General features: G+C 45.3%; 1 protein-coding gene across 3 annotated transcripts in view; it reads right to left on the bottom strand.

Moving 5' to 3' along the window:
- The window catches only part of HOOK3 (hook microtubule tethering protein 3), a 151,439-nt gene that overhangs the window by 67,949 nt on the left and 69,537 nt on the right, over nt 1-13,953 (bottom strand). For all 3 annotated transcript variants that reach the window (XM_045021963.1, XM_045021964.1, XM_045021965.1), the window contains exons 7-9: nt 10,987-11,049; nt 9,051-9,134; nt 8,048-8,211 (exon numbers count right to left, since the gene is read on the bottom strand). In XM_045021963.1, coding sequence (XP_044877898.1) covers nt 8,048-8,211; nt 9,051-9,134; nt 10,987-11,049 — 311 coding nt within the window. The remainder of the gene's footprint in view (nt 1-8,047; nt 8,212-9,050; nt 9,135-10,986; nt 11,050-13,953) is intronic.

Genomic DNA, 13,953 nt, shown 5'->3' with positions numbered 1-13,953 from the left:
TTAGTGAGGTAAATAGAAAGGTGCATAAACACTGCTGAATTAAGTGTAAAAATGTAGTAAGAAAAGCCAAAAAGGAGTCTGAAGAACAGCTAGCCAAAAACTCAAAAGGTAATAGTTTTTTTAAGTACATTAGAAGCAGGAAGCCTGGGACCCCTGGACAATCGAGTGGGACTCCTGGACAATCGAGATTAAAAAGGAGCACTTAAAGACAATAAAGTCATTGGGGAGAAACTAAATGAATTCTTTGCTTCAGTCTTTATGGCTGAGGATGTTAGGGAGATTCCCAAACCTGAGCCGTCCTTTGTAGGTGACAAATATGAGGAATTGTCACAGATTGAAGTGTCATTAGAGGAAGTTTTGGAATTAGTTGATAAACTTAACAGTAACAAGTCACTGGGACACGATGGCATTCACCCAAGAGTTCTGAAAGAACTCAAATGTGAAGTTGCGGAACTATTAACTATGGTTTGTAACCTGTCCTTTAAATCGGCTTCTGTACCCAATGACTGGAAGACAGTTAATGTCACGCCAATATTTAAAAAGGGCTCTAGAGGTGATCCCGGCAATTACAGACCGTTAAGTCTAACATCAGTATCGGGCAAATTAGATGAAACAATAGTAAAGAATAAAATTGTCAGACACAGAAGAACATAAATTGTTGGGCAAAAGTCAACATGGTTTCTGTAAAGGGAAATCGTGTCTTACTAATCTATTAGCGTTCTTTGAAGGGGTCAACAAACATGTGGACAAGGGGGATCCAGTGGACATAGTATACTTAGATTTCCAGAAAGCCTTTGACAAGGTCCCTCACCAAAGGCTCTTAAGCAAAATAAGCAGTTATGGGATAAGAAAGAAGGTTCTCTCATGGATTGCTAATTGGTTAAAAGATAGGAAACAAAGGGTAGGAATAAATCGTAAATTTTCAGAATGGAGGGGGGTAACTATTTTCCCCAAGAGTCAGTCCTAGGACCAATCGTATTCAATTTATTCATAAATGATCTGGAGAAAGGGGTAAACAGTGAGGTGGCACAGTTTGTAGATGATACTAAACTGCTCAAGATAGTTAAGACCAAGGCAGACTGTGAAGAACTTCAAAAAGCTCTCACAAAAGTAAGTGATTGAGTAACAAAATGGCAAATGAAATTTAATGTGGATAAATGTAAAGTAATGCACATTGGAAAAAATAACCCCAACTATACATACAATATGATGGGGGCTAATTTAGCTACAACTAATCAGGAAAGAGATCTTGGAGTTATCGTGGATAGTTCTCTGAAGACGTCCACGCAGTGTGCAGCGGTAGTCAAAAAAGCAAACAGGATGTTAGGAATCATTAAAAAAGGGACGGAGAATATCATATTGCCGTTATATAAATCTATGGTATGCCCACATCTTGAATACTGCGTATAGATGTGGTCTCCTCATCTCAAAAAAGATATACTGGCACTAGAAAAGGTTCAGAGAAGGACAACTAAAACGATTAGGGGTTTGGAACTGGTCCCATATGAGGAGAGATTAAAGAGTCTAGGACTTTTCAGCTTGGAAGAGAGGAGACTAAGGGGGAATATGATAGAGGTATATAAAATCATGAGTGGTGTGGAGAAAGTAAATAAGGAAAAGAACGGTTACTTACCTTTTGTAACTGTTGTTCTTTGAGATGTGTTGCTCATGTCCATTCCACATTAGGTGTGCGTGCGTCACGTGCACAAGCATCGGAAACTTTTCCCCTTAGCGGCTCCCGTGGGGCTGGCGGAGCCCCCGCACCATGCATATATACCCCCGCTGGCCTGACCCCCTCCAGTTACTTCTTGCCGGCGACTCTAACAGAGGGATAGGAGGGTGGGTGGTGGAATGGACGTGAACACCACATCTCGAAGAATAAACAGTTACAAAAGGTATGTAACCGTTCTTTCTTCTTCGAGTGCTTGTTCACGTCCATTCCACATTAGGTGAATCACAAGCTTACCTTTGGAGGAGGGTAGGAGTCATGAAACAATAGACCAGAGGACCGCCCTGCCAACTGCTGCGTCCTCCCGTGCCTGCTGGTTGACCGCGTAGTTGTTTGTAAAGGTGTGCACCAATGACCAGATGGCTGCCATGCAGATCTCCTGGACTGGGACCTGTGCCAGGAAGGCTGTGGAAGCTGCCTGCGCTCTGGTCGAGTGGGCCATGACTGCTGGAGCTGGGACACCAGCGAGGTTATAACACACCCGAATGCAGTCCGTAATCCACGACGAGATTTGCTGTGTCGACACCGGGCTGCGCCTCATCCTCTCAGCCACGGCCACGAATAGCTGCGTAGACTTATGAAAGGGTTTGGTGCGCTCCAAGTAGAATGCGAACACTCAGCGGACATCTAGGGTGTGCAGGCTGTGATGACTTGGATCCATATGGGGTTTTGGAAAAAACACCGGCAGGCAAATGTCCTGACCAAGATGGAACTGTGAGACCACCGTTGGGAGGAACTTAGGGTGTGGGCGAAGCTGCACCTTATCTCTGTGAAACACAGTATATGGTGGCTCCGAGGTGAGAGCCCTCAGCTCCGATACCCTTCTGGCCGAGGTGATAGCCACCAGGAATGTCACCTTCCAGGAAAGGTGGAGAAGGGAGCAGGTAGCCATGGGCTCAAACGGGGGCCCCATGAGCTCAGAAAGGACTAAGTTGAGATTTCATGGGGCAGCAGGGGGGCGTGAGTAAGGAAACCTTACACCCTTTCCAGACCTTTGAGGAATTGTCCCACTGTTGGGTGGGAGAAAACCGAGTTACCTAAAAACCCTGGGTGAAAGACAGAAATAGCCACCAGGTGCACCTTAATCGAGGATGGGACCAGCCCTTGCTGCTTAAGGTCCAGCAGGTACTCCAGAATGGTTGGAAGCAGGGCCTGGAGCGGTTGCACCTGTTGTGACCCGCACCAGCACAAGAAGCTCTTCCACTTGGCCAAGTAAGTCGCCCTGGTAGAGGGTTTCCTACTGCCAAGTAGAACCTGCTGCACAGGAAGGGAGCACTGGCTCTCCAAAGCACTTAACCATGCAGCTTCCATGCCGTCAGATGCAGCGATTGCAGGTCGGGGTGGAGAAGCCACCCTCCGTCCTGCATAATGAGGTCCTGGTGTAGGGGCAGGGATATCGGGGCCTCCACCAACAGCTCCAGGAGCATGGTGAACCAGTGCTGGTGGGCTCAGGCCGGGGCGACGAGAATGACTGATGCCCTGTCCCTGTGCACCTTAAGCTGTACCTTGTGCACCAGGGGAATCGGGGAGAAAACGTATTTCAGTTCCCCTTCCCACCGGATCGCAAATGTGTCGGCTATTGAGCCCAGGCTGCGACCCTGGAACGAGCAGAAATGTGGGCACTGGGTGTTGTCCTTGGTAGTGAACAGGTCCACCCGGGGAAACCCCCACCTCCGGAAGAGCGAAAGCATGATGTCCGTTTTGAGTGTCCACTCGTGCATGCAGTAGGACCTGCTGAGGTGGTCCGCCAGCTCGTTCTGCTCCCCCGGGAGATACCCCGCCCCAAGGTGAATGGCGTGGGATATACAGAAGTTCCAGAGAAGGAGAGCTTCGTGGCAAAGCGGGGAGGAGCGGGCTCCGCCCTGCTTGTTTATATAAAACATGGCGGTCGTCTTGTCTGTCAGAACTGTCACGCTGTGACCACTCAGAGTGACGTGAAAGGTCTGGCATGCTAAACGAACTGCCCTGAGCTCCTTCACGTTGATATGGAGCGATAGCTCCCTCCCCGACCACAAGCCCTGAGTTCTGAGATTCCTCACGTGAGCCCCCCATCCGAGGTCTGACGTGTCTGTTACCAGCATCAAGTCCGGCTGTTGTGCAGCAAAGGGGATGCCCTTGCAAACTTCGGTCTGGGACTGCCACCACCTCAGTGAGTCCAGCACGTCCCCCAGGGCTGTCACTATCAAGTCCAGGGGGTCCCCTGCCAGGGCGGTATACACGGGCAAGCCAAGCCTGCAGAGTTCTGAGCCTCAGTCTGGCATGCCTGACTACACGTGTGCAAGCTGCCATGTGGCCTAGCAGTCACAGGCAACATCTGGCCTGACACAGTGAGTTCACTGCTTGCTGGATGGTCCGGAAACATGATTCCAGAAGGCTCGCTCTTGCCTGTACCGCGTCTAGCGCCGCCCCTATGAACTCAACTCTCTGTGTTGGGACGACAGTGGACTTGGGAACGCTGACCAGGAGCCCCACCCTGCGGAATAGACTCAATGCCATCTGTACGTGAGTCCGAACCTCTTCTTCGGACTGACCCGCCAGGAGCCAGTCATGGAGGTACGGGTAAACTCGAATCCTCTGTCTCCGCAAGCATGCTGCCACCACCGCCATGCATTTTGTGAATACCCGTGGGGCCGCAGCAAGGCCAAATGGTAGAACTGCGAACTGTTAGTGCTCCTGGTTCATGGTGAAGCATAGAAAAAGGCAATGCGCTGGGTGGATGGCGATATGAAAGTACCCGTCCTTCATGTCGAGGGCAGCGTACCAGTCTCCCGGATCCAGGGAGGGGATGATGGTACCCAGAGAGACCATGCGGAACCGGGCCTTGACCAGGAACTTGTTGAGCCCGCGCAGGTCTAGAATGGGATGAAGACCCCCCTTGGCCTTGGGGATGAGGAAGTAGTGGGAGTAGAACCCTTTCCCCCTTAGGTCTAAGGGTACTATCTGTACCGCCCCCACCTCTAGAAGCGAGTGAACCTCCTTTTCTAGGAGATGCTCGTGAGAAGGGTCCCTGAAGAGGGATGGGGAAGGAGGGTGTGGGGTAGGCAAGGAGGAAAACTGTAGCATGTACCCGCTTCGCACCGTGCGTAACACCCAACGGTCCGACGTAATGCTGGACCACGCATGGGAGAAGCGCGACAGGTGGCTGGAGGTACGCTGTCCTTGAGCGCACCTTCAAAAGCCTGGCTTAGGGCCCGGCTGAGGCTTATGTTGGCCTTGGTTCTGGCCAGGCCTACTGGAATTGTTGTTATTATAGCGCCGCCTCCTATTGTCTCCGTCCCGCCTGCGGTAAGGCTCTTGCCAAGGACAAGGCTGGTACTGGTGCTGAGGAGGGGGTTGCAGCTTAAAGGGCTTCCTCTGAGTCACCGGGGTATGCATCCCCAGTGACTTGAGTGTGGCTCTACAGTCTTTAAGGCTATGTAGCTTCGAATCAGTTTGGTCCGAGAAAAGTCCGGACCCTTGAATGGGAGGTCCTGGATCGAATTCTGGACCTCAGGCGGCAAACCTGACTCCTGAAGCCATGCTGAGTGCCACATGACCACGCCTGAAGCTATTGTCCTGGCCGCCGTGTCCGCCGAGTCCAGGGACACTGGGAGGGAGGTTTTCACTACGGCCTTGCCGTCCTCCACTAGGGCCGTGAACTCCTGTTGGGAGCCCTGCGGGAGGTTGTCCTTAAACTTCCCCACCGCCGCCCAGGAGTTGAAGTTATGCCCGTTGAGGAAGGCCTGTTGGTTAGCAATCTTCAACTGGAGGCCCCCTGATGAATACACCTTCCTGCCGAACAGGTCCAGGAGTTTTGCTTCCTTGGCCTTGGGGGCCAGGGCTTGTTGCCCATGGTGCTCTTCCTCATTCACCGCCGAGACTACCAGTGAACATGGGCTCGGGTGACAGAACAAGAAGTCGTAACCTTTTGACCGGGTGAAGTACTTGCGCTCCACACCCTTGGCTATTGGTGCGCTGTATGCTGGGGTCTGCCATAAAGTCATGTAATTAGACTGAATGGTCTTAATGAGCGGGAGCGCTATTCTGGAAGGACCTTCCGGGCTCAGAATGTCCACCATGGGGTCCTCCTGCTCCACTGTCTCCTCAGCTTGCAACCCCAAGTTATGGGCCACCTTACGAAGCAGTTCTTGGTGGGCCTTGTGGTCTAATGGAGGAGGTCCTGGCACCACCGTGCCTGCCACTGCTTCATCCGGGGATGACGAAGAGGTTAGCAGCTGCTCAGCTTCCTCTTGCTGGTCCCCCCCCGGTCCTCCTCCCCCAGGGAAGGGGCTTCTGGCTTGAGCCGGGGCCGGTAGTCGTGGGATGGCACCGGGTACAGTGCCAGGCTTTTGGCGAGGCTGCAGGCGGCTTAGACACCGTAGCTTCCCTTACAGGGGACCGGGATCTCTGTACTGAAGAGCTGGCCCTAGAGGGAGCACCTTGACGCTGGTGGTAGGCCCATGGGGTCCAGAAAAGCCAGTGTCCTGGCGGTCCCCATTGTGGTAGCCAGCCAGTTTGTTGTTCCCTGCTGTCCGGGGCCCGTTGTGGGTAGCTGTATCGGCCCGAGTCGGCGCCGGACTCTGGTGACGCCGAGCGTGAGGGCCACAGCGGTACCATCGATCTGTGCCTGTGGGAGGCTGATGATCGGCTTCTGGCTGACCAGGACCGGTACCGCTGCTCTCTGGACCAGTGGGACCAGTGCTGGTGTTCCTGAGACCGGGACCGGTACCTTCTGGGCACCTTTGGTGACTCCCGGCTCGAGTCCTGCTGGTGCCGGTTTGCGGGGGGGGGGGACGCGCACCGGGGAGTGCCGTATGTCCTGCACTGACCCCGTGTGTTGACTCATCCCTGGTACCGAGACTTCCGTCTGAGTCAAGGGTAGCTGGGAGTCCTTGGACTCAGAGCTTGACCGGGACCAGCACCGGGAGCGGTGCCGAGATGGTGACCTTGAACGGCTCACCGTTGCCGGCTTTCCCCTCGACGGCACCCTGGGTGGCGGTGCTGGAGGCTTCTCCCTGGCCGGCAGGGGGCTCGTTGCCGACAATCCGATGAGGTCTTTTGCAGCCTCAAAGGTGTCAGGTGTAGAGGGCTGATTTATCGTGCCCTCGAGTCCTGCGTCCGCACTGAGCTCACTCACAGCTGGACTCGGTGGGACTTGAGGAGCTGGTGCCACTGGTGCCGGAGTAGGTGCAGCATCTCTTCCGTTCTCCCGTGTCCGGGGCCTGAGATGGTGCCTGTCTTTTGTGAAGAGCGTCCGCGCCCCTCCTTTGGCTTTGCCTTGGGCTGTATCAGGGAGGATGAGCGGTGCCAGGGCCTATTTTGTCATTCCGAGGCTGATGGCTTATGATGCTTGGCTGGTACCAGGTGTCTTGATGACTCTGGGGCGCTCCACACCGAGGACGCTGAGGCCGGTGTTGGGCATTCCAGGCCCGGTGGCTGCAGCGCGGCCTCCATCAACAGCTGCCATAAAGGAAAGTCTCTCTCTTTCTTTGTTCTCGGCTTAAAGGTCTTACAAATCTTGCACCTCTCTGTTTCGTGAGCTTCCCCCAGGCAATGTAGACAGGAGTCGTGGGGGTCACTAACAGGCATAAGCTTGCGGCACGTGGGCCGGGGCAGGTGCCAGAGTCCTCCAAGCATCTGATCTATTAAGAGTTCAGCAACAATGAAAACGCTAACTAACCGATAACTGACTGATAACAGCTATGCCCAACGGGAGCCGCTAAGGGAAAAAGTTTCCGATGCTCGTGCATGTGACACGCGCACACCTAATGTGGAATGGACATGAACAAGCACTCGAAGAAGAAAGTTATTTACTTGTTCCTATAATATAAGAACTAGGGGCCACCAAATGAAATTAATGGGCAGCAGGTTTAAAACAAATAAAAGGAAGTTCTTCTTCACACAGCGCACAGTCAACCTGTGGAACTCCTTGCCTGAGGAGGTTGTGAAGGCTAGGACTATAATAGGGTTTAAAAGAGAACCAGATAAATTCATGGAGGTTAAGTCCATTAATGGCTATTAGCCAGGATGGATAAGGAATGGTGTCCCTAGCCTCTGTTTGTCAGAGGGTGGAGATGGATGGCAGGAATACCTGTTAGGTTCACTCTCTCTGGGGCATCTAGCACTGGCCACTGCTGGCAGACAGGATACTGGGCTGGATGGACCTTTGGTCTGACCCAGGATGGCCATTCTTATGTTCTTATGAAAGAACAAAGTGGTAGTGGAAGAAATACGAATGGGAGTGGAGTTACTAGTTAAAACGAAATATCTGCTTTCTGGAATATTTCATAAGGTGTCTGTTAGTTCGAAATTAAGTTTACCGACTCTGGATCTCTTTACCTAAATGTTTCCTCCTGGAGCTGTTCTAACTGTGTCTGCAGTTGCAGGTGCCTACGCCCTGCAGGGCTGTTGGGATCTTCTATAGAATCAGATTGGTTCAAACGTTCCATCAAGATCTGGTTCTCAGCTAGTAAACTACTTTTTTCCTCTTGAAGTGCTGCAACCTGTTACAACAAAAGTGCAAAACTGGAAAAATGGAATTGTCAACTTAAAGAGCAAAACGTGTGCAAGCGATGGAGCTAGTATGACCCATAACTGGCGATAGATGGACTCGTAATAATCTTATATGAGAGCAATGCATCCTAGCCTTAATATTTATCCAATTGCTACGTGATGTACCCAAGATATTATAACAATGGGGGCATAACAACATTAATTTTTTAAATGTAGATTCTAAATTATATTTATTAGAGACATCTAAAACTGAACACAATGTAGCCAGTTATCAAACAAAAAGGCTTTAATACATTAAAGTCTTAGTCTACCTTCAAAAGAAAATGCTAGTATCCCGTAATAAAATCTTATTACTCTAAAAATTGACTTTGATAAAATGGCATTTCTGAGCTCCAGGTTTATTCTCTTCATGTCTTCCAGATCAAGTTTGCTCAATTTACTCAAAAAAGATGACCTAAGATGTGTTCTTCACACAATTTTTGTATTGGTGTAACTATTTTGGTAAGGGGCACAACTTCCCTCACCCTAAATAGTTATATCTAATACAACTCCTAATGCTAGAATACCAGTATAGCACATTCCCTTCCTGTATGAGAATAGCTAAACTAGTATAAAGCACCTTTATACTGCAACCACACTCAGGAGGATTGTATTTCTTTAACTAAAGTGGTACAGCTAAAGTAGTACAACTTCGGAGTATACTTTTAAAAAGACCGGTCTCCAAACTGCCTCCTTTCTTCAACTGCCTTAGAATCACCATGCCCCTTCTTTCTCAATCTAACTCCACAATTTCCATAAAATGTATTGTGCACATATAATAACTACCTACCTGCATATCTAATTCATGGCACCTCTGAGCAATTTCTTCTTTTGTTGCTAAAGCTTCATTTAATTCTTCTGTAGTTTTCTTCAACTATTTAAAATTAATATAAATATTTTTATTTTCACAATAACATTACTATAATACATATAATTCTCTGTAACCATAAAGGATGTTGAATGATATCATCACTGTAAAGTCTGTTTTTATGCTCATATTTATTTTGAAAAAAGTTATTGACTATTCTACTTTTATAAGACGACAAAGGGCACCTATTATCATTCAAGAGCTCAGATAATTCATATGTGAGAGATGAACACAGCTGAAGGCAATTCTTTGTTCCAAAATAAAGTATTAAGGCAAGCATTTTCATTCTACATGTTGAGCTCAAGAACTCCCACAACCTGAATGTTGGAAAGCATACCACCTCTGTACATTTAAAAAATTGTCAACACCACTTTTCTTTACAAGAGTGAATAGTTTCGGTTTTCACTATGTTTGCAAATACACAAAGGACTGGGAGATGGATTACAAGGAATAGACAATTAAGGTAAAACGTGTCTAGCCACTGGGTACGCTACTTTTGCTGCACAAAGGGGAAACAATTGCTGTGGTAGAGGACAAGTCTAAATCTGAATGACATAATTTAATATAACAGGAGTACTTGTGGCACCTTCGAGACTAACAAATTTATTTGAGCATAAGCTTTCGCGGGCTACAGCCCAGTTCATCGGATGCATGCAGTGGAAAATACAGTAGGATTTAATATATATGTTTGCATTTATTCAGTTATGTCTCTAAAGGATTTTATAATAATGGATAGATTTATGGCTTCCAAGTTTCTCTAGGATTGTAAAATTAAGTACATGGAAAGAGAATCAGTCTGAGAAGCAAGCACAAAGACACTACGTATTTTTGGAATAAATGTGAAGAATTCTTACAAGCCTTACAAGGGCCTCCTACTTCTCTCGATGATCTAATCTATTGTAGAGAATGGCATCCTTGTCATTTTTCAGGTTTATAAGGGACAGCTGACACATAAAAATTAACTCCATCTCTTAGACAGTATGTACAGCCACACAAATAACTTATGATATGATTCAGTAAAAACAGTACCATTCTCCAGGTTATACCTCTACCATTTTAGGGACTGTGGTTGAGGCTGTAGAAACAACATAAATGACAGAATGTGCTCTCAAAATGCACACACAATAGCTGATGTACATTTGGTCCAGCATTTTTCACAAATACTTCAGCCACTGAGGAATTTTCCCAAAATTTCTCAAAGCAGGAAATTCACAACAGTTCCCAGGATTATTGCAAGGATATCTGAGCCTGATCTAGCCCACTAAAGCCAAGTGATGTCTTTCTGTTGACTTCAAAGAGAGTTGTCAAGAGCAAACAAGTTTTGTCTACAGCTAATAAATGTTACTAATTCTATTTAATTTCTTCCTGATTATCCTTTGACTTGTAAGGTCTTCACTTTTTGCTATGTCAGAAATAATACCAGTTTTGAGCATGACAGCTACAAACTATTCATAATGCTTATAATGAATTTTATTTTCCAAATAAATATTTTTGTTCTGCACATGCATTGTGAACAATCACATTCAGAATTATATATACCAGTTATTTTATTTACTTATTTATTTGTTTAAATGTAACACATACTACTGATGGACATAAGCCACAGGACAAAATTACATAAATATATGTAATTGCAACTTCTGATTAACTGACTTTCTTTAAAAAAATTTTACTTTAACAAAGAAAAAAATATTACATTTAAAACTTTGAATGTGTGTTCCTTTGTTTGAATTTTCCCAAATTTTCAAAAAAAGAGAAGAAGATGATGAGGCAGCCTGCTTACAACATACCATATACCAGACTGACTGCACACTGATTTCCTATGATTAAAGAAAAAGAAACATCTGGTTTTAGGTACCTGACGATCAAGGTCAACGTAAGCATCATTTCCAAGAGAGACTGGAGATTCTTTACTCATCAACTGCAATTAGATTACACTGGATTAGAAAAAGCAAAAGATTTATTTGTATATTAAAAGCTAAGTTTTCATTTACAAAAAACCCAGATCAATCCTAAATTTAAAAAAGGTTTGTTCTGAAGATAAGGCCTTAAGTTTTCATGTCACATTTTTATGTATGGTATATACAGAGAGAATTATAAATCTGCAGGACAAACACTATAAAGAAATATGAAAAAAAAAATCTTATCTGGTACATATCCCTCCGTATAAGTATGCCTACCTATCATCCATCATGAAAAGCTCGGGATGCTTTTTGCAGAATATTTGCAGCAATCCATATGGTAGTAAAGATTTACTCTGGAAATTTCACTCTAACAGTGATTCTCACCCTTTTTCATACTTTGACCCCATGTAACACCAAAACAAAAAATCTACGGTCCCTGCTCCTCCCATTTAATTATTTAAAAAAAAAATGAGGGGCTGATGATGACGTCCCCTCCTGACTTGTTTGCAATTCCTAGGTTAAGAGCCCATGCTCCGGAATGAATATTTTCAAAACTGAAACACTGCAACTTGCATGATGTATTTACTGAACTATATTATTTGGAGAAACATAACCTGTGGGTTTTTTAGGGTTGGTGGAAAGAGAAAATCAGATCTTTTTTAGTTGTAGCTTTCTAGGGAGGCTCCAGATTGGCTGACATGCTTCTCCAAAGGAAAAAATTAGCAGATAAGAAAATAAATTGTCTTTCTGGACACACATCCAATCTGTTGCAATATCAAAACGACTAGAGGGGATTCAAACATAAAAGAAATGCAAAAGGAAATTCCCAGACTGAGAAAAAACAAAAACAAAAAACCCTATATTAAGACAGAAGTTAAGATTGAGATACATACTAGTAACATAAAGGTAAAAATAATCAGTTATGTTGTAATTAACGCAAAACCAAGTACTACAGGTTTGTACTGCGTGTTTTGGGGATTATTAGAATATATTCATTTTTTGGTTTGTTTTTTCTATTACATGAATAATAGAAATTAGAAATGAAAAAAGACTAACCAATCTAACCATACATCTAATTGATCCTGATTCCAATGCAACACTGTTCCCTTCAGTGTAATTCCTCATGCTTCACCCAGCCTGGGGTTAAAATGTCTCCACAGCCCACTTCCACTACTTTCTGTGGATGGCCACTCTGTAGTCATACAACTCATTGTGATAATTTCTTCTGCTATTTAGCACTCGGCTTTCTTTTTCTTAAATGCCATCCCATAACTTCTGGTTACATTACAATGTACAGTAACAAATTGCTCCCCATCATCAACAATCATGCCACTCACATATTTGTACACTTTTACACCCCACTCTCTAGCTGCCATTTAGCCAACCTATAAATATTTAGGCATAGTCAATCTTATCTCCAAAGTTCCTCCAGCCCTCGACCATTTTTCTTGCTCTTCGCTAAATTCCTTCCATTTTACCTACAACTTTCTGGTGACAAGCCATTCAGAAATGAAATATTCCATCTACAGAGCCCAAATTCTTATAAGGAGGGATTATAAAGTCCCTGTTCTGTGATTTGGTGTTTCTGAAAAGCCAAGTTGATGGCCTTTTTCATTGCCACAAACCGTAGTGTTGTGAACTCGTATCTAATTTATCGCCTTAGTTTTCTAAGTTGAATATCATTTTGTAGTCCCCTGCCAATAATTTCTAACCTTGCTAGGCCGCTTAGTATTATGTCTTTCTCCTCAGAGGTGTTCACATCACCTTCCGAGCACCTGATTTTGTTAGTGGCTGTTTATACCCTCTTCCAGATAATTAATGACGATGTTAAGACTGAACCCAACACTGACCCCAGTGGTGCCCACCTAAGCCATCTCCCCTGCCCAGATGCCATCTATCATAACCTTTTAACAGACCAGCCATTAGCATCTATAACAAGCCAATCTGATTTTTATAAGACTTCACAAGAAGCTATATAAAATGCTTTACTAGGAATTACAGGATCAGAGCTTTAATTTCAACCCACCATTCATGATTCAGCCTAGAGAAATCTCTAATATTTTCCCCCAATTAACCTATTCTTTGGTAAATGAGAGGTAACAGATCCCTGATCTTAAAAGCACAGGCGAAACAATCTGGACTACAAGTTAATTTAATCAGTTTATATTTTAATATTTTTATAGAAAATATCTGGCATTCCTTTTATTCTTCTAATTACACCTTTTTCATGCCCACAGCTATGACAAGCAGCACTACAAAAATAAATATATATAACCATGCTAGGTGTTATTAAAACCTTTATCCAATTTTAACTGGTTTGCTCATGAGGGCTGAGTTATTAGTGTTGTCATGGATACAAGGTTGGCAACTAAGATTATCAGGAGATCTGTATGCATGAATGCCCTAGAAACATGCACTTGATTCTTCTGGTTTATCATACACATGATTTACTCTCTCTCTATTCTATAAACATAGTTTGCAGCTTATTTTATGTCATAACATGAAGATGTTTGATACTGCTGTTGCCTTATATATAAGATGCATGCTAACTTAATTTCCCTTTGTCAGACTAAGATCTCTGTTTTCTGGAGATTTTTTATTTTAAAGTATCAGAGGGGTAGCTGTGTTAGTCCGGATCTGTAAAAGCAGCAAAGAGTCCTGTGGCACCTTATAGACTAACAGACGTATTGGAGCATGAGCTTTCGTGGGTGAATACCCACTTCGTCGGATGCATGTGACGAGGTGAGTATTCACCCACGAAAGCTCATGCTCCAATATGTCTGTTAGTCTATAAGGTGCCACAGGACTCTTTGCTGCTTTTATTTTAGAGAGACCCAGTGGTATATCTAACATCTTCTACAATTTTTAGTATGGTCTGACTTTTGACTTTTTCCATCATCACTGATTATTCCATAAAGCAG

The sequence above is a fragment of the Mauremys mutica genome, chromosome 6, assembly GCF_020497125.1.
Source record: "Mauremys mutica isolate MM-2020 ecotype Southern chromosome 6, ASM2049712v1, whole genome shotgun sequence".
Classification (NCBI taxonomy): domain Eukaryota; kingdom Metazoa; phylum Chordata; order Testudines; family Geoemydidae; genus Mauremys; species Mauremys mutica.
Note: the sequence above shows the minus strand (reverse complement) of the source record. Positions and strands in the feature narration are given on the sequence as shown.